The sequence below is a fragment of the Myotis daubentonii genome, chromosome 16 (assembly GCF_963259705.1).
Source record: "Myotis daubentonii chromosome 16, mMyoDau2.1, whole genome shotgun sequence".
In the NCBI taxonomy this organism is placed as follows: domain Eukaryota; kingdom Metazoa; phylum Chordata; class Mammalia; order Chiroptera; family Vespertilionidae; genus Myotis; species Myotis daubentonii.
Genome location: NC_081855.1, coordinates 23,201,568 through 23,220,265, shown reverse-complemented (window position 1 = coordinate 23,220,265; position 18,698 = coordinate 23,201,568). Strand labels below are relative to the sequence as shown.

At 43.8% G+C, this 18,698-nt stretch overlaps 1 protein-coding gene across 1 annotated transcript in view; it reads left to right on the top strand.

The window, feature by feature from the left end:
* VPS53 (VPS53 subunit of GARP complex) overlaps window positions 1–18,698 on the top strand; it is a 159,759-nt gene that overhangs the window by 133,413 nt on the left and 7,648 nt on the right. Inside the window, exons 18-19 of the mRNA XM_059669205.1 lie at window positions 4,045–4,193; window positions 8,585–8,654. Of these exons, the coding sequence (XP_059525188.1) occupies window positions 4,045–4,193; window positions 8,585–8,654 (219 nt within the window). The remainder of the gene's footprint in view (window positions 1–4,044; window positions 4,194–8,584; window positions 8,655–18,698) is intronic.

The window sequence follows — 18,698 nt, the reverse complement described above, 5'->3', positions numbered from 1 at the left end:
ACCCTGGTGTAGTACTTGGTCTTTAGACAGATCTGGGTTGTCCCCACCATTTACCGGCTGTGTAACTTTGGGCAAGTCGCCTAACGTCTTTGAGTTTTCTCATTTATAAGATTGTGAGGAGAGCTATATGAGATCATGTATGAATAGTAAATGAGATGATTGATGTGTACAAAGTGCCAGGCAAAGACCTGCACATAGTAGGTCTAATGCAGGAATGTCCCAAGGGACATTCAAGTTACAACCCCAAACCCAAGCCTTCCAGGCTGGATGATGGTAAGCATTAACCATCTGAGGCAATGACTAGACTGAATCACTGTGAACTATATCTTGCAATTTAAAAATAAAATAGGCCCTGGCCGGTTTGGCTCAGTGGATGGAGCATCGGCCTGGGGACTGAATGGTCCCAGGTTCGATTCCGGTCAAGGGCATGTACCTTGGTTGTGGGCACATCCCCAGTAGGAGGCGTGCAGGAGGCAGCTGATCGATGTTTCTCTCTCATCGATGTTTCTAACTCTCTATCCCTCTCCCTTCTTCTCTGTAAAGAATCAATAAAATATATTTTTTAAAAAATAAAAATAAAATAGAAAACATGATGATAACTTTCTTTGTTCTCCAGTACTTTAGGGTGTTTCAGTACTTCATTATTAAGCTGACTTAAATTTAAAATCATGAATCCACTTGACTTTTGCTAATACTTCTGTTAACTTGACCAGTATTAATTTGCTTTAATACTTTAGCCATCATAACTGGCTAAAGTATTAAAGCAAATTAGAACTTTTCACATGTATTCCAAATGCAGACACTGACATGGCCAGTGGTGATCAAGAGAAGTTAGCTCGCCCTGGGCAGTGTGGCTCAGTTGGTTGAGCATCGTCATCCTGTCACACATTTGATCCCTGGTTAGGGCAACATACCCACGTTGCGGGTTTGATCCCTGGTCGAGGTGGGTATGGGAAGCAACTGATCGATGTGTCTGTCTGTCTCTCTCTCTCTCCTTTTCCCTCTCCCTCTCCCTCTCCCTTTCTCTCTAAAATCAATAAAACATATTTTTAAAAAGATTTTTAAAAAGAGAGAAGTTAGTTCACCAGCAGGAACTTGAAGTCCCACATCCCATGTCCCCGGCTCTGTCTTGCTTCAGAGTTGCTTTGAAACCAATGACAGGGCATGTCACCACCTTCTTTTGTGGTCTTCTATTAATGGAGAACCGTAATGTTTAGACAATTGTTTATTCACTTTTTGGGATGTTGAAATATAAAATGCTGCCAACTTGGAAAACAGTAGTCATTGCTATGGAAGCGCTTCATGTCGCTTGGAGGGTATCAGGCTCCTTTCCCAGTTGCCATGTTTACCTGAGCGTTCTGCTCCCGGTGTTCCTGCAGCGCTGGGGAAACAAGGTGAAGTGTAGACACGGACAGTTCCTGTCAGAGTTGGCCTCGCTCCATGAGCTCATTTAGTCGCCTGGGATGCCATTGTTGGGATGGATCGAATCTCCAACATCAGATGGAAAAGGAAGCCTCTTGAAAGATCGAAGAGAATGAAGGAAATATTACACATAACCAACGCATTAGAATATAAAGTCAGTTCATACTAGACTTTCCATTTTTGCTCCAGTGTTTGTTTCTAATTTCTCCCCAGTAAAAAATTAGAAACCTTCTATATCCAGAGCCTCACTGTGAAAGCTCATTCAAGACCTATTGTCTCTGGGCCTTGGTTTTCTTACCTGTAAAACGAAGGTGGAGGTTCCTTCCTGCTTTTTTATGGTTCTTTGTTTATACGTATCTGAAGCTTTTAGAAGGTAAACATCTGCTGATTTAAAGAAACATTAAGACAAAACAAGTCACTTGAGCTTCCCAGGAGCTGGGGAATCATCTGTGTACAGTACGCTTCCTTTAAACACTTTCGCTCCGTATTGAATTTTTCCTCTCCCCAAGAGCTCTTTAAAAACAGTGCTTTCTTGCCAGAGACATCAAGGCCTCAGAACTACTGCCCTCCTTCTATGAACACATTATATGGTTTGCGTTTGGCTTAGGATCTTTTCACAGACAGCCCAGCTCCATTCCGAGAGGCTGACTCAGCAGAGTTCCTCCGGCACATTCCCAATGTCGTCGGGATTGGCGGCCACCCCCGCCAGCCTCCGGGCAGGCGATGCTGCCTCTCTTCTCCTGTGCGGACCCACGGGGAAGAGGCATTACAGCCTCACCTCCTTCTCCATTTTGTTTATTTAAAATATATATACATATATTTATATTTTATTTCAGAGAGGAAGGGAGAGGGAGAAGGAGAGAGACAGAAACATCAATGATGAGAGAGAATCATTGATCGGCTCCGCCTGCACACCCCCTAGAGCAGCGCTTCTCAACCTGTGGGTCGCAACCCCTTTGGCGGTCGAATGACCCTTTCACGGGGGTCGCCTAAGACCATCCTGCATAACAGATATTTACATTACGATTCATAACAGTAGCAACATTACAGTGATGAAGTAGCAATGAAAATAATTTTATGGTTGGGGGTCACAACATGAGGAACTGTATTTAAAGGGCCAGGAGGTTGAGAACCACTGCCCTAGGGGGATCGAGCCTGTAACCCGGGCATGTGCTCTTGATGGGAATCTAACCGGGACCCTTCAGTCTGCAGGCCAGTACTCCATCCACTGAGCCAAACCAGCTAGGGCTCTTCTTCCATCTTATTGTAGATGTTTTCCCTGCTTCTCCTCAGGTTGTCGGAGCTTGAGCAGAGCAGGTCTCACTTTGTCCACAGCCTGATTAGGACCACCTCAGTCCTCTCAGTGACCGCCTCTCTCCCGCCCTTGCTATCCACACAGGCCCTGGGCCTTTCCTGCCTGTTCCCGTCACTGTCTTGCCCTCTGACCTGCTCTCGGGTTGCCAGGGAGCCCTCTCCTTTTCTTTGGTTGCAATCCCAGCATAACCCCAAAGGTTTAGGAGAAAGAATCTGGATGTGTTATTGTGGAAAATGTCTCTGATACACAGTAGTAGAGAAGACAGTATATTGAACCTCGTGTACCCATCACCCAGCTTCACCAATCTTGTTTCATCTACTCCTTCTAACCCCAGGTCATTTGGAAGCAATTCTCACATCACATATCATTTCTGGTTTTTCCTTTTTTTAAAAACTCCTGTCCGACTGGTGTCACTCAGTTGGTTGAGCATCATCCCATGCACCAAAAGGTGGTGGGTTTGATTTTCAGTCAGGGTGCATACCCAGTTTGTGGGTTTGATCCCCAGTTGGGGTGCATATGGGAGGCAACCAATCAATGTGATATTTCTTCTCTCTCTCTCTCTCTCTCTCTCTCTCTCTCTCTCTCTCTCTCTCTCTCTCTGTTAATTTTAAGAACTCCTCCCAGTTTGTTTGAGAGAAAGGCATAAGTTAACTCTCATCCCAGCACCTTTCTGGCCTCCCAGGCCCCCAGTCTGCACAGAGGTGGATGTACCTCCCCTCCCTCCCACAGTCCCCTCTGGTGGAACAGCTGACAGAAGAACAGGATCCAGGCCACCTGCCTGGTGCAGGTTTCTAGCCACTTAGATGGGAAGGGAGGCTGCTTCAAGCATGAGGGGGACAGGGATGGAAAAGATGCCTGAGTCACACCTCGCTGTCAAAGATAAGGTGGGCGCACTTGTTTTGATTCACAGTCCGCTACCAACCTGGTAAGACATGTTCCCCGAAACAAAATGGCAGCCGTTGCCGAAACCGGTTTGGCTCAGTGGATAGAGCGTCGGCCTGCGGACTGAAGGGTCCCAGGTTCGATTCCGGTCAAGGGCATGTACCTGGGTTGCGGGCACATCCCCGGTGGGGGATGTGCAGGAGGCGGCTGATCGATGTTTCTCTCTCATCGATGTTTCTGACTCTCTATCTCTCTCCCTTCCTCTCTGTAAAAAGTCAATAAAATATATTTATAAAAAAAAAATGGCAGCCGTGATAGCAAGCTGTGGCCTCATTTCCACTGCCGGGGCCCCTTCCCTGGGAACAGGTAAGGCTGTCCTCCTGGGAGGCATCTAAAGGCTTGTCCCGTCCTGTCTTTGTTTTCAGATGCAGTGGCAGAACGTGGAGCACGTTGGTGACCAGAGCCCCTATGTCACCTCTGTCATTCTTCACATTAAGCAGAACGTGCCCATCATCCGTGACAACCTGGCTTCAACACGGAAATACTTCACTCAGTTCTGCATTAAATTTGCAAAGTAAGTCCGGGAGCATTCTCATCACTGGGTTATTTGGGGCCATGCTCATGATCAGGTGTCCCCACCTCCAGCCAGGGCTTATTCTGGTTGCAGCAGGCAAACTAATTTTTTTGTACCCAAAAGAAGCATAGTAATAAATCCACTGAAGTCATAGATAACAGGAACAGCAATGTGATCACCAACCACGTCAAGGCAAATAGAAATGCGATGAGGGGATCCTGTTATTTGGAATTATGTGGAAATAACTATGTCCCCAGCCCCGGTTTGAATAATTAAAATTCTTTTTCAGTGATTTCATATATACATTTTGTCTCCCCAATGAGATTATAAGCTTTTTAAGGGTAGGAACCATCAGTTCTGTTTCTTTTGACTCTTCTCTTCCTCCCTCATAGTAGCTATTACTGTGGCTCCAGAATTCATCCACTTGTGGATGTCCTTGAGTCCAGGGAAAGTACTAGAAATTAGGACGGGAGAGTCAGGGAGCAAGCACTGAGCTGATGTCTTCCTACCGCATCCTGGGGTGCGGCCATTTCGGCTTGGTGTGTTGAAGCAGGGAAATAGTTTAGTCAGCGTCTGGCTGTAGCGCTATTTCCCCCGAGACCAGATAATGTAGAGGGTCAGTGCCTCCTCTGACCAATTATCAAGCAAGCACTTTGGCAAACTCCTCAGGAAAGGGCTTCAGGAAGGTCAGCCCAGTCCAAGCTACTGTATTTGGGTTGTTCTCATCCAAGTCCCGAAGGATGATTTAGGACTCCAAGTTTCTGTCCTCCCCAAATATCTCCCTGTTTGTATTCAATTAAGGCTTTTCTTCTCCCTCACAAATAAATCCCTAAGGAGCAACAATTATGGAGTGGCTGTGGCGTCAGCTTCAGTTTCCAGTTTGTCAAGAAAAGATCGAGTGGCCTCTCCAGGGAGGCGTTAATGTTTGCAGCATGGCGACGGACCGGGATTGACATTGCCTTCGCTCTCTGGGTGCTCATTACTGTGTGTTGAAAGTATGGCTGATAAATCATATGGTGACACTCCCCATAGCCCCTGGTAGAAACAGTATATCTGTGAAAATTTACTGTGGCCAAAAATCTCCAGTGTGGTCGCACGGGGTCTGATTGAGCTAACGTTGAGTGAATTTACTCAGCTGGTCCCGGCACCAGCCTCACAATCTCTCAGAGCCCTTTCATTTTATTACTAAGCCCATCCTGGGTGAGCTGGGAATAGGATGCCCATCTCTCACATCTGGAAAAGTTTAACCTGTGATCTAGAAAATGGCTTTCTGATTTAATCTGTGGTACCCTCTCATCCTTCTAGAATCCCAGTGGAAGATTAGAAATCTCAGAGGTGAGGGTTTCCCCAGCCAAGAGCAATAGCTGCCACCTCACCTCCCCCCCCACCCCCCCAGGGGATGGAGAAGTGCTTAGCAGTTACCCACTCCATTGCTGGTACTTTTCCTTAAAAAATATGTTCCTGGTCTCCCTGTTTTCCTCACCCAACCCAGTAGACTAGCAGACAGAGCTAGTTCAAGGGTACAGCTGAAGCCTGCTCTAGTGTAAAGTGACATAGGTTATATACTACGTGTACCATTGCAATTAGTCACGGATTCAGTATCATTTTCTTATTTGGCCTGGCTCTGGTTTGAAGAATCCCTTCTAAATAGTCCCTATTCTCCCTCCTGATCAGCTATCTCTGGAGTTTAAGTTCCTTTCCCTTTAACTTCCTTTCCTCTCCCATCAATGCAAAGCTATGATGTTCTTTTGCCTCCATTTGGTCTCTGCAGCAACAGCCTTTCCTGGTTAGACATCGAGATCACCCCCCTGAGTCCTAGGTTTGGCTCGGTGGCTAGAGCGTTGGCCTGCAGACTGAAAGGGTCCCAGGTTCAGTTCTGGACAAGGGCATGTGCCTGGGTTGTGGGCTCAATCCCCAGTAGGGGACATGCAGGAGGCAGCCAATCAATGATTCTCTCTAGTCATTGATGTTTCTATCACTCTGTCCCTCTCCCTTCTCCTCTGAAATCAATAAAAATGTATTTTTTTAAAAAAGAAGAAAAGCCCTGGCTGGTTTGGCTCAGTGGATAAGAGCGTTGGCCTGCAGACTGAAGGGTCCCAGGTTCGATTCTGGCCAAGGGCACATGGCTAGGTTGAGGGCTCGATCCCCAGTGGGGGGCGTGCAGGAGGCAGCTGATCAATGATTCTCTCTCATCATTGATGTTTCTATCTCTCTCTCCCTCTCCCTTTCTCTCTAAAATCAATAAAAATATATTAAGAAGAAGAAGAAGAAAGATCACCCCCTTGATTGAAACTACTAAGTGACTTCTTGTCCGCTAAGCTGATTCTCCTCTGTTCAGTTATGGAGATAATAAGACAAATCTCTTTATAGTCATTGGGAGGATGAAATAAGAAGTCAGGTGTAAACTTCCTGATAGAGTGCTAGTGCCAAGCTGACATTCAAAAAGTGGTAGCTGCTATCATTACTATTTAGTATTTATTCAACATGCATTCAGTGAAGTACCTGCTATGACTCAGTCACAGAATTAAGTGCTTTGACTTAATAGACGTCGTCCCTATTTTCATTTGCCTTACAGTCAAGTAGAGGGAAACAGACATGTGAGCAAATAAAGTAGGTTAGATGTTAGATGAGAGGTCTGTGGACTCTAGATATGGTAGGAAGAATATAGTGACTGAGGAAAGGCTTTATAAAAGACATGTCCTTGAGCAGAGTCCAGGAGACGTATGTGCACTGACCCACAAGGCCGTGGAGAAGAGCGTTCCAGGCAGAGGGAATGGTGTAAGCAACGGCACAGAGGCATTACGGAGCCCACAGAACCATGGGATCTGCAAGTAGTTCAGCCAGTTGAAGCGTAGGGTGCTGAGCATGATGAGGTTGGAGACGGAGAGTCTAGACAACTAGGAAGGCCTTGTCTGCAACCGTACAAGAGTTTTGATCAGAGGAAGGTCTTGAAAATATTTGCATTTGAAATAAATCCCTTTGGCAGAAGTGGATTAGAAAGGATGAGGCTGAAGGCTGGGAGACTAGTTAGGAAACAATGGAAAGAGCTCCAGTGAGAAAGAGCAGCAGCATTGGGAGTGGTCGGAGGGGTGGATGTGGGAGTTTTGGGAAGAGCTGGTAGCTGATTGGATATTGGGGTTGAGAGCAGGGGAGCTGTCTCGGTAGCTCTCGGTTTCTGACTTGGGTGAGTGGGTAGATGAGATCCAGTCTGCTGAGCCTGGATTCCGGGGTGGGGCTGCGTCGTGGATGTGCTGGGGTTGAGGTGTCCCTGGGCCATTCCAGTGGGATGTCCGGTAAGTCATTAGATACCAGAGCAGGCACAAGCGTACAGGAAAAGATGCAGAGAGATCAGAGAGGAAGGAAGTCACACGTCTGAGAGCAGCATTTAAAGAGTGAGAAGAGAGGTGCTAGCCAGCCTTTGTCTTGACCTACAAATCCTGCTTTGTTGCCATTGGGCCTCCTTTGGTCATGGGCCCTATGACACCTCCAGCTCTGTCACTCTGGACCTGGCCTTGATTATATTCTGTACCAGCACAACCAGCTTTCCCTACTCAGGCCTCTATAATTTTTTCTTAAAAGCCCCCCTGACCTATTAAAGTTTCATTGTCTTTTTCCCCAAACAAGCATCATTATTAGTTCACTTGACCCAGGTTGCCCTTCAATCCCCAGTCAGTTGGGGGAGATCATATAGTCTATTCCTGATCTGACAGTTATTCCCCTAACAATTACTTCCTGTTTTTATATTTAAGAGCTCATAACTACCTCATGTATATGTCACTCTCATATCTGTTAGGATGTTTTCAGTTACTGGTAATAGAAGCTCTGACTCGAACTGATGCATACAGAAGGTAACCTTTCTATTCCATATAAATGCAAGGATGGTCGGTTCAGTGGTTCAGCAGTGTCATTAAGGACCAGGTTCTTTACCCTACTCTGCTCTCCTTGGGATTGGCTTCATCTTCAGAATGGTGGCAAAATGGCTGCTTTCATAAACAAATACAAGAATACCCTAAAGAAGGAGAGAGTCTTGCCTCAGCCATGCAGTAAAACCCTTCCCTCCAGTCTGATTGGGCCTCTTAGAGCATGTTTCCATCTCAGGACCAACAACAGTTGCCAAGGGCATCCCACACTCTGACTGACGGGGCTCACTAGAATTCAGCTCTAGTTTAGGAGGGCCCAACTTTCCCCTGGCATCCCAAGGCCATGTGTACCTCAATACAACCAGGGCTTTGGCTGGGAAGAAGAAGAAAGCAGTGGATGCTGGTAGGCCACAGACTTGTCTCCTTGGTTTCTCAGTTCCCTGATGGAAGAAGTGGTGCCTTGAATTTTTTTTCTACAGTTTTTACAGAAGACAGAATAAGCCTAATTTGTCACTTCTTTTTTATCCACAGCTCCTTCATTCCCAAGTTCATCACCCACCTCTTCAAGTGCAAGCCAATTAGCATGGTGGGAGCAGAACAGGTGAGATGAAATTGGTGTAGGGTCTTTCTTTATGGCTTTGGTCGTAGATCCAACACATATCTTCCTAGTACAGATCTGCTCTGGAGAAATGAAATTGCTGATTTTCCCTAATTGGGCATTGATGGCTTAATTCAGTCATCTGTTTATTTTAAAAACTAAAGGCCTAGTGCACGAAGTTCGTGTACTGGAGGGGGGTTGTCCCTCAGCCCAGCCTGCACCCTCTCCAATCTGGGACCCCTTGGGGGATGTCCAACTGCTGGTTTAGGCCTGATCCCACAGTCGGACATCCCTCTCACAATCCGGGACTGCTGGCTCCCAACTACTCACCTGCCTGATTGCCCCTAACTGCCTCTACCTGCCAGCCTGATCACCCCCTAACCACTTCCCTGCCGGCCTGGTCTCCCCTAACTGCCCTCCCCTGCCAGCCATCTTGTGACCACATGGGTATGGCCATATTGTGACCACATGGGGCAGCCATCTTGTGTGAGGGCATGATGGTCAATTTGCATATTACCTCTTTATTATATAGGCTTTTTGTTGAGCACCTACCAAGTACCCAGGCATTGTTCTAGGTACAGGGTTAATGCCACAGTGAACAAGACAGAAAAGATCACCCTAACTGGTTTGGCTCAGTGGATAGAGCTTCAGCCTGCAGACTCAAGGGTCCCAGGTTCGATTCCCGTCAAGGGCATGTACCTTGGTTGCGGGCACATCTCCACTAGGGAGTGTGCAGGAGGCAGCTGATCGATGTTTCTCTCTCATCGATGTTTTTAACTCTATCCCTCTCCTTTCCTCTCTGTAAAAAATCAATAAAATTAAAAAAAAAAAGATCTCACCTTTATGATATTTACATTCTAGTAAGAAAAGACAGATAATGTACAGTTTAACAAGAAATTAGAAGGTAAGTATGCTAAAGTGTATAAAACTAAGTTATGTGAAAGAATATCTGGGGCTTGAGAAGGACGAGGCAAAGTCCAGGTGGAGGGAGCAGCAGAGGCTTGGATGATTTTGGATCCCGTGCTGGGGCCGAGACCACTTGAGAGTAGCAAAGAAAGGCTTATCTTTTTGGTACTGAGAAACCCTGTCCACCTCCCCCAGGAAGCCTTCCTTGATTAGCCTACTTCATTCACCTGGATGCTGTGCCTCACGACATCTCTTCATAGGCTATATCAGCTCAGCACTAATGAACTGAGTTATAAGCTACAGCAAAGTCATCTCTTTTCAACTCCCACCTACTCAGATTGCCCAAAGTGTGAGCAGTTTGAGTTCAGAGAGCAGTTTAAGCTACTGTTAAAGAAACAATAATATTCAGCCCCTAATTCTCTAAAAAACATCTACTTAGATGCATACTATTCATATACTGATCATAAATGATTCTCATATATTCAATGAAATAAATCCTCTCCAGGCCTCTACCTAGCAATACTTAGTGAACCTATTTCAGTTACTTCTTTATATTTGAAAGAACTCAAACTACATTTTTAAGTAAGAAGTTTCTATAATTCAGGCCATTTCTAGAGCTCCTGCTCTTCCATCAAATTAGTTACCTTGGTAGAGGCTCAGCCCTCTCCCAGCTCAGTGACTTGCCCTCACACTGGGCTCTTGGCTGTGCTGGTCCAGCATGCCTCAGGAAGACGGCAAGTTGGCATGTGCCCCAGTGCATCATGGGTCTCATGAAGCATCAAAGCCGGAGATGTGATCTCTGTGAATATCAGGAATCTCTCGAATCTGATAAGTTCTGTATTCTTTGTGAGTGAGTGGCCTTCCTAGGTTATGAAAAGGCAGAATGGTGTGAGCATTAAGGTCATGAGCTCCAGAATCACAGAGGTCTGAGGCTGAATCCTGTCTGTAGCGTAGCAGCTGCTTGTCCTTAGGCGAGTTCCTTAACCTCCCAGCACTTTAGAGTTCTCATCTATAAGATGGGGATAATCCTGGTACCGCCTCCCAGCGTGGTTACAGGGATTAAACAGATAATGCACCTAAAGTGCTTGGCCCAGTGTCTGGCATGGGACAAGCCCTCAACACATGCCAGCTCTTACTGAGTTAAGCTTCCTCAGACCAGGGAATGACTTTGTTTCTGCTTTCATTTCCCACCTCCCTGCAGAATAGCATCTAGCCAATGTTTGCTGGCTGTTTGGCCGGCCAGCTTTGACCAGAGTCAAAAATAAAGGGGTGGGCAAAAGAAGGTTTACAGTTGTAATACAATAATTAATAAATAATAACACATTTATGTACTCACAACGGTAAACCTACATTTGCCCCACCCTGTAATGTCTCAGAAAAATGTCCTAGGAGGTTGCATGGATTCCGACACTGTGTCTGTAGCGTGTCAGTGACTCTTGCGTGTCATAAGCATAGAACTAATTCTCTCCAATAGAAACAGCAGCCTAATGGCCCAACATGTTGTCTCATTAGCACATGGTTCATTAGCTCATGGTTACTGGGAATTGATTCTGCTCACCTCACTGTTGTGTGTAATCAGAGAGGATGCTGGGCGATTAGATCGGTGTATCTGGAAGAGGCTTCAGCATTCTCAGTTACGGGGTTTCTGTCTCCAGACATGATGAAGCCACTGGGACACATTTGACTCGTTGGGAACATGTTTCCAGAGAGTGCAGCTTTGCCCAGGCCTCACTAGCTGACTTAGTGTCCGATAACCATGGTATTTTCATATTGTCACATAAATCCAATATCATATCTATTTTCCCCAGACTTTCTCTTCTTTAAAAAGTATGTTAAAATAATCAGCTCAGTTTCAAAGCTCGTATCTTCAGAAGAATATCAATTTAGCCAGTCTTGACTCCTGCTTTGAGATATGAATGAGAAAACCATCTGTGAAAGTGGAGTTTTACTTTCTCAGACAAATATGAGTGGGTGGTAAGGAGCCTGGGCCTCAGCAGGCCCAGCCTGGGGGAGGGCATGGGTGGGAACGAAAGGGCAGCGTGGTCCTCAAAGGAGTCCCGTGTAAAGTTCAGGTTTCACTGGGTCCATGCTGGCCCTGAATGTCTGGGCTTAAAAATCCAAGCAGTCGTGTAGCCAGAGGTCTGATCACTCAGGCAGCAGAACCATAGGAATCAAGAAGTTAACAAAGAGATGGTCAAAGGCTGAGGTCTTTGAACACATTCTGCCTCAGGTCTTGTAGTGGCTGGAATCCAACCTTTAATAAAAACTGTGAAATGCAAAGCTAAGGTTTAGCCCAGTCTCAGCTGCCTCTGCTTCCCCACACAGGTACTACTGCACCCTAAATTTAGATTCTACTTTAATGCTTGTGCTGAAAATAGGGACGGAGACATTTCCCTCCTCTTCATTCTCTCCCTGATTACTGTGAAAGTGAATTCTTTATCTGGGGCCCTAGAGTCCTCTTGAGCAATTGCAAAGGCATGTAGAACTGAACCATACTGGTATTTGTGATGCTTCTTGCTAGCTGTGATTTTCAGAGAATCTTGTGGGATTCGCAGGGTCATTAATTAGTCTTATGGCCATGGTATCTATGACTGAGTGTACAGCAGAAATGGAATCCATTCGCGAAACTTACCATAGAGGAAGCAGCACTATATGGTGTAGGGAAGAGAGCCCTGAGACGGGGTCCAGTGCTCCCTCTGCTGTTAATGGTCCCTTTGATCAAAGCAGTTGCTTCTCTGCTTTGAGCTCAGTTTCTTTGTGTTCAAATAAGAGCACCGAACCAGACGCTCTCATACGCCCTCCTAGTCTGTCATAAGATGGAGTCTAAATATTTAAAGCAACATTATGCATGTCTGCAAAGTTATCTCATTTTCCTTTGTGTTATCTTTATATCTTATATTGACTTTTTATTGTGGTAAAACATACAATTTACCATTTTAGCCATTTCTAAGTGTACAGTTCGGTAGTATTAAGTATATTCACATTGTTGTTTTACCATCCCCACCTCCAGACCTTTTCATCTTCTCAGACTGCAACTCCATTCCCATTAAACACTGACTCCCATTCTGCCCTCCCCCACCTCCTTTGCAAACACCATTCTACTTTCTGTCTCTATGACTGTGACTGCTCTAGGAACCTCATATAAGTAGAATCATATAATGTGTGTCCTATGGTGTCTGGCTTATTTCACTTAGCATGTCATCAAGGTTTATCCATGTTGTAATATGTTTCAGAATTTTCTTTTTATGGCTGAATAATATTCCATTTGATCATACTCACTTTTAAATTCACATAATTCAAAACCATATGTAAAAAATATGTTTAGAGAAAATTTTAGACATTTTTTAAAAGCCCAAGTACCAAGGACAGAGAAAGGAGAATCAGGTGATTGTATACATGGCAGCTGGAAAAATGAGCAAGTACGATGGTTATTCTCAGGTTCAGTTCTTCTCAGTAAACCTCCAGGTGGCAGAGTGTTTTTAAGCACTCTTTTAACAAAACAAAACATGGATTGATAAAATTTAATTCCCATATTCACGACAGATTTAAAAAATCTTAAACTAGAGACACAAGGAAATTGTTAAATCTGATAAACGGTAAAATAAAAAAATCTTAGGAGAGGGTGTGGATTACATGGGTAAATTCATTTGTTAGGATTGTAAAATTAAGAATTGTGGGGTAAGGAAGCAGCCACGGGTAAGGCACGAGCGTGGTCATGTGGTTGCTGGTCCCTGCTGCCACCCTTCCCGCCCTGTTCTTTTTCTGGTTGGTCCAACTGGTTCCTCGAGCGCCCAGAAGAGACTGAGGGAGAGAATAGGGCTGGGAAGAAAAGAAAAGAATTGTGGGTAAATAAAATACACATATAGTAAACACAGGATTATTTTACATTGGGAATCTCTTAAGACTTGCTGAACATACAATTCATATTTCAAGGATTGCAGTATTCTATTTTTACATTTTTCATTAAAGGCATTTTTTTTTAAAAAAACTCTAAAAAAAAAAAAGAATTGTGCATTTCAATGTATGTAAGTTTTACCTCAAAACTTAGCCCATCCATTTATCATATCTTGCACTGTCTGTTCTGTGCTTCCTCATTGAAGAACTTTGCAATACATATGGTTCTTTAGCTTCTAGGAGTATGCCTTCATCTTATCTACTCAAGCTTTTCATCACTACCAATAGTTATAGTGTCCCCACAAGAATAGGAGGTGCATTAGGAAGTAAACCCCGCTAAGCTTTCCATTGCTGGGTAATGATGACCTTTCCCAAGCATAGCCCTGGCCAGCCCTGTACCCCAGTAGCCCTTTAAAAACATGAGCCACTACCCCCAAAATTATCTCTAAGACTCCAACAAATTTGGCCAATGGCCCCCTCTTGCCCAGTGCCTCATGCCAAAGGAGATGAACTCTTAGCTATTTTCAAATATAACGATCAGCAGATTTTCAAGATAAATGGGGCCTTTCACCTTCACTTCCCACAGACAACTAGTCTGTCAGACTAGGTCCTGCCTTTTCTGGCTGCATTGCTTTATGTAAAACCTAAGACCAAGATTTCTCTCACTTCAGCTGTCTGGTGTGGACAGAATTTTATTGGTTGGCCAAGGATTGCAAATGTCATATTTCCTGGTATGGGAGATGGTAGAAAATTATGTCTGGTTCATTCAAAACGCTTTCTGTCATAAATAAGTCTATGTAGTTTTTTGTGTATATATCTCTGAGAAGTAGAAAGTATAGAAAAAATAGAAAGTTTCCCATTAAGTTTTTAAATATAATCATTGATTTTCTTTCCTATCAACAAAAGAAATATTTTCAGTTAACAAAAGTATAGAAAATGTCAAGCATACCAGCTCGCCACTCAGTCAAATCTTAATACGCTTCCACATTTGCTCTAGATTTGTTTCATATAAAGTAAAATCACCACAGTTATTGCTGAAGCCCCCTGGGACCCTATCCTGCCATTCCCCTCCCTGCATACCCAGAGATAACTACTCTTCTGATTTTGATTTTTATCATTCCCATATGTGTTTTGATATGTTACATATATATTCACAAATGATATTTAATTTTGTTTTACATATATTTGAACTTTATAAAAATGGTACTTTGTATATCATTTCCCCACTTGCTTTGTTTTGCCCAACATAATGTTTTTTGAGATTTAACCATGTTGATATATGTTGTTTGAGTTCATTCATTTTAATTCCAGTATCATTCCATTGCATGAATGTGCCACCATTTGTTTATCCATTCTACTGTTGATGGATATTTTTAGGTTATTTACAGTCTCTTGCTTTTACAAACAGTGGATGCAGGAAACATTTTTTAACATGGGCAAGAATTTCTCTAAAGGATATGGGTGCTGTGTTGTGGGTTATGCACAACTTCAAATTGTGTGTGTGTATTACTGAATTTTACCCTAAGTGCTTTAATTAATTTATACTCTCACTGTAGTATGAATTTTCTTATACTATATCCATGCCAACACTTGGTATTATCAACCTTTTACTTTTGCCTATCTGATGAGTATGAAATGGTATACAATTGTGGTTTTAATTTGCACTTACTGGATTATTGATAAGGTTAACTATTATTTCACATGCCTTGTGAACACCTGAGTTTCTGTTTTTGTGAATTGTCTCTTCAGATCTTTGTCCCATTATTGTTGTTACTGTTGCTTTGGGGTTTGCTGATATTTTATGGGTTTACTAAAATCTGTGTGTGTCTTGAATATTATTTCTTTGTCAGTATTGCAGATACTGTCTCCCAGTTTCTGCTTTTACTTTATTTTGATACAGACTTATTTTAAGTAGATTTTTCTGTCTTTCCTTTGTTTCACATTCTTCTCTACCCATAGTAATAAAAATAATCTTTATTTTCTTCTTAAAGTTTGTCTTTTTATATCTGGGTGCTTGATCTACCTGGAATTTAGCTTACTCATTCTTTTCTCTTCTTTTTTAGTATATTTTTATTGATTTCAGAGAGGAAGAGAGAGAGAAACATCAATGATGAGAGAGAATCATTGATTGGCTGCCTCCTGCACGCCCCACACTGGGGATTGAGCCTGCAACCTGGGCATGTGCCCTGACTGGGAATCAAACCATGACCTGGTTCATAGATTGACACTCAACCACTGACCCATGCTGGCCAGGCTTACTCATTCTTTAGAGGCATGTACAGGGTTACCCCTGAAGAAGAGAGTGGCTCTGGGAAGTGTTCTAATGTTGAGCTCTTTGTGTGGGCCTCGGTCACCCTACACTCATCTCTCCTCTGCATACTTGAGTACCTTTCTCTGTGGGCCTACGGCCTTTTCAAAAAGCAAATACTAGGAAAGTAAGAATTTCCGTATCTGGAAACCTAGAAAAATCCAAATGCCCTAGCACTTTCCTGGTCTGCAGTTGAATGACCTACAGAGTTTAGGGCATTGGCCACATTACTACGTGAAATTGCTCTTTCTTTAGTGTATCTTCCTCACCATTTTTAAAAATTGATGCTTTTTTTTTTTTTTTTTTTTTTTTTTACAGAAGTTTAAGGTTCACAGCTAAATTGAGGGGCAGGTACAGAGTTCCTGTCTACCCTCTGCGCTCACATAGCCTCTTCCATTATCAGCGTCCTCAACAGAGTGGTGCATTTGTTGCAATTGATGAGCCTACCTTGAAACATCATTATTAACTCAGAGTCTATAGTTTACATTAGGGTCCACACTTAGTGTTGTACATTCTATGAGTTTGGACAAATGTATAATGATGTATCCACTATTATAGCATCGTGTAGGGTAGCTTCACTGCTCTCAAAATCCTCTGTGCTCCACCTGTTTGTCTCACCCACCATCCCCAACTCCTGGCAACCACTGATCTTTTTACTGTCTCCATAGTTTTGCCTTTTCCAGGGTATCATAGTTGGAATCATACAGTATGTACCCTTTTCAGACTGGCTTCTTTCATTTAGCAACATGCATTTAAGATTCCTCCATGTCTTTTCATGACTGCACTGTTTTTTAAAGAGCAGAATAATACTCTGTTTTCTGGATGTACCACAATCTATCCATTCAGCTACTGAAGGACATCTTGGTTCTGGCAGTTATGAATAAAGCTATTAAAAGTCTCTGTGCAGATTTTGTGGGGACATAAGTTTTCCCCTCCTTTGAGTCTCTCCCTAGGAGCAGGATCGCTGAATAGCAGTCCTGTTTCAGATGTGCCTTTTGCAGATGTGTCCCCAGTCCGTAGCTCGCCTTCTCATGCCCTCGACAGTGTCTTTTGCAGAGGATAACTTCTTCATTTTAGTGAAGTCCAGCCTATCAGTTATTTCTTTCATGGGTCATGGCTTTGAGGTTATATCTAAAAAGTCATCACCAGCTGAAACCGGTTTGGCTCAGTGGATAGAACGTCGGCCTGCGGACTGAAAGGTCCCGGGTTCGATTCTGGTCAAGGGCATGTACCTGGGTTGCAGGCACATCCCCAGTGGGAGATGTGCAGGAGGCAGCTGATCGATGTTTCTCTCTCATCGATGTTTCTAACTCTCTCTCTCTCCCTTCCTCTCTGTAAAAAATCAATAAAATATATTTAAAAAAAAATAAAAAGTCATCACCATACCCAAGGTCATCTAGGTTTTCTCCTCTGTGATCCACTGTAAATTAATTTTTGTGAAGGGTGTAAGATCTCTTCTTTTTTATTTATTTTTTATTTTTTGCATGTAGTTGTCCAGTTGTTCCTGGAGCATTTGCTGGAAAGACTGTCTGCTCCATTGTCTTGCTTTGCTCCTTTGTGAGAGATTAGCTGACTACATTAGCGGGGTCTGTTTCTGGGGTCTCTGTTCTGCTCTGTTGATGTGTTTGTCTATTCTTGCACCAATAACATACTCTCTTAACTACTGTTTATAATAAGTTTTGAAGTCAGGGTAATGTCAGTTCTCCAACTTTGTTCTTCTCCTTCAATATTGTATTGGGTTTTGGGGTCTTTTGTATCTCCATATAAACTTCAGAATCAGTTTGTCAATACATCACCATATTTTGAGAGTAATATTTCCATTTAAGTTATTCCAAGTAAAACATTAATATGTTCTCCAAATTTTATACTATTACCAAAATTATAATCACCATGACCATTCATAGTGTCTACCTCTAGTCATTAGTTCTCCCGTCTGTAAGAAAATGCAGGGAGAATGAGCACCTGTGGGTGTCCTAACGCCCAGGGGTCCCTTTTCATCCCTGCTTGATATTGCTATGCAAGGCTTTCCTAGAGGCGCCGACAGTGCAGATAGAGCAAGCCTTGTCCTGAACATAAGATTGGCCATCAGAGTTGTGGTGGTGGTGACGGGACTGTCACCCCACTGCTACCTTGTCTGGTTGGTGGGCATGCGATTCCATTCTCCTAGACCAGTGGTCAGCAAACTGCAACTCAGCAAACCGTGGCTCGCGAGCCACATGCAGCTCTTTGGCCCCTTGAGTGTGGTTCTTCCACAAAATACCGGCTCTTCCACAAAATGCCAACTTCTGCGCACGGGCCACAAAGTTTCAATCGCACTGTACGTGCGCGCCCGCATGTGGTATTTTGAGGAAGAGCCACACTCAAGGGGCCAAAGAGCCGCATGTGGCTCATGAGTCGTGGTTTGCCGGCCACTGTCCTAGACTATCTGAACAGGCCACAGTGTATTAGGCTTCAGCCATACCAGTGCCCCCTGGTTGTCAAGAGCAGCAGCAGGTGAGCAGTACACCCGCCATCAGCAGGAAACGGGAAACAGTATGAGGTCGAAGCCAACGCTGCCCTGAGGCACCTAACCTAGCAGCTGGGGAGGGCGCTATAGCCTGTCCACCTGTCACCTGACCCCACCCATCCTTCGAGATACTTTTAGCAAATTATTTAACCTCTGGGCCTTTGATTTTCTTATCTATAAAATGGGAATAGTAAATACCTACAGGTCAGGGTCTTATAAAGACATTCCTAGCATCTTTCCTGGCAGTTGGTGGGCAATCAGGAAAGTTGACCTCCTTCCAAATAGTTAGCATTAAGGAGAACAACAATAACAAAGGGCAGATTGTTCTAAGAGACTAATATTTAAATTTGGCTTTGTCTCCTACATCCTCACTAGCGTTCAGAGAAATTCAAAATACAGCAATACTGAGTACCGTTTTTGCCTGTTGAATAAG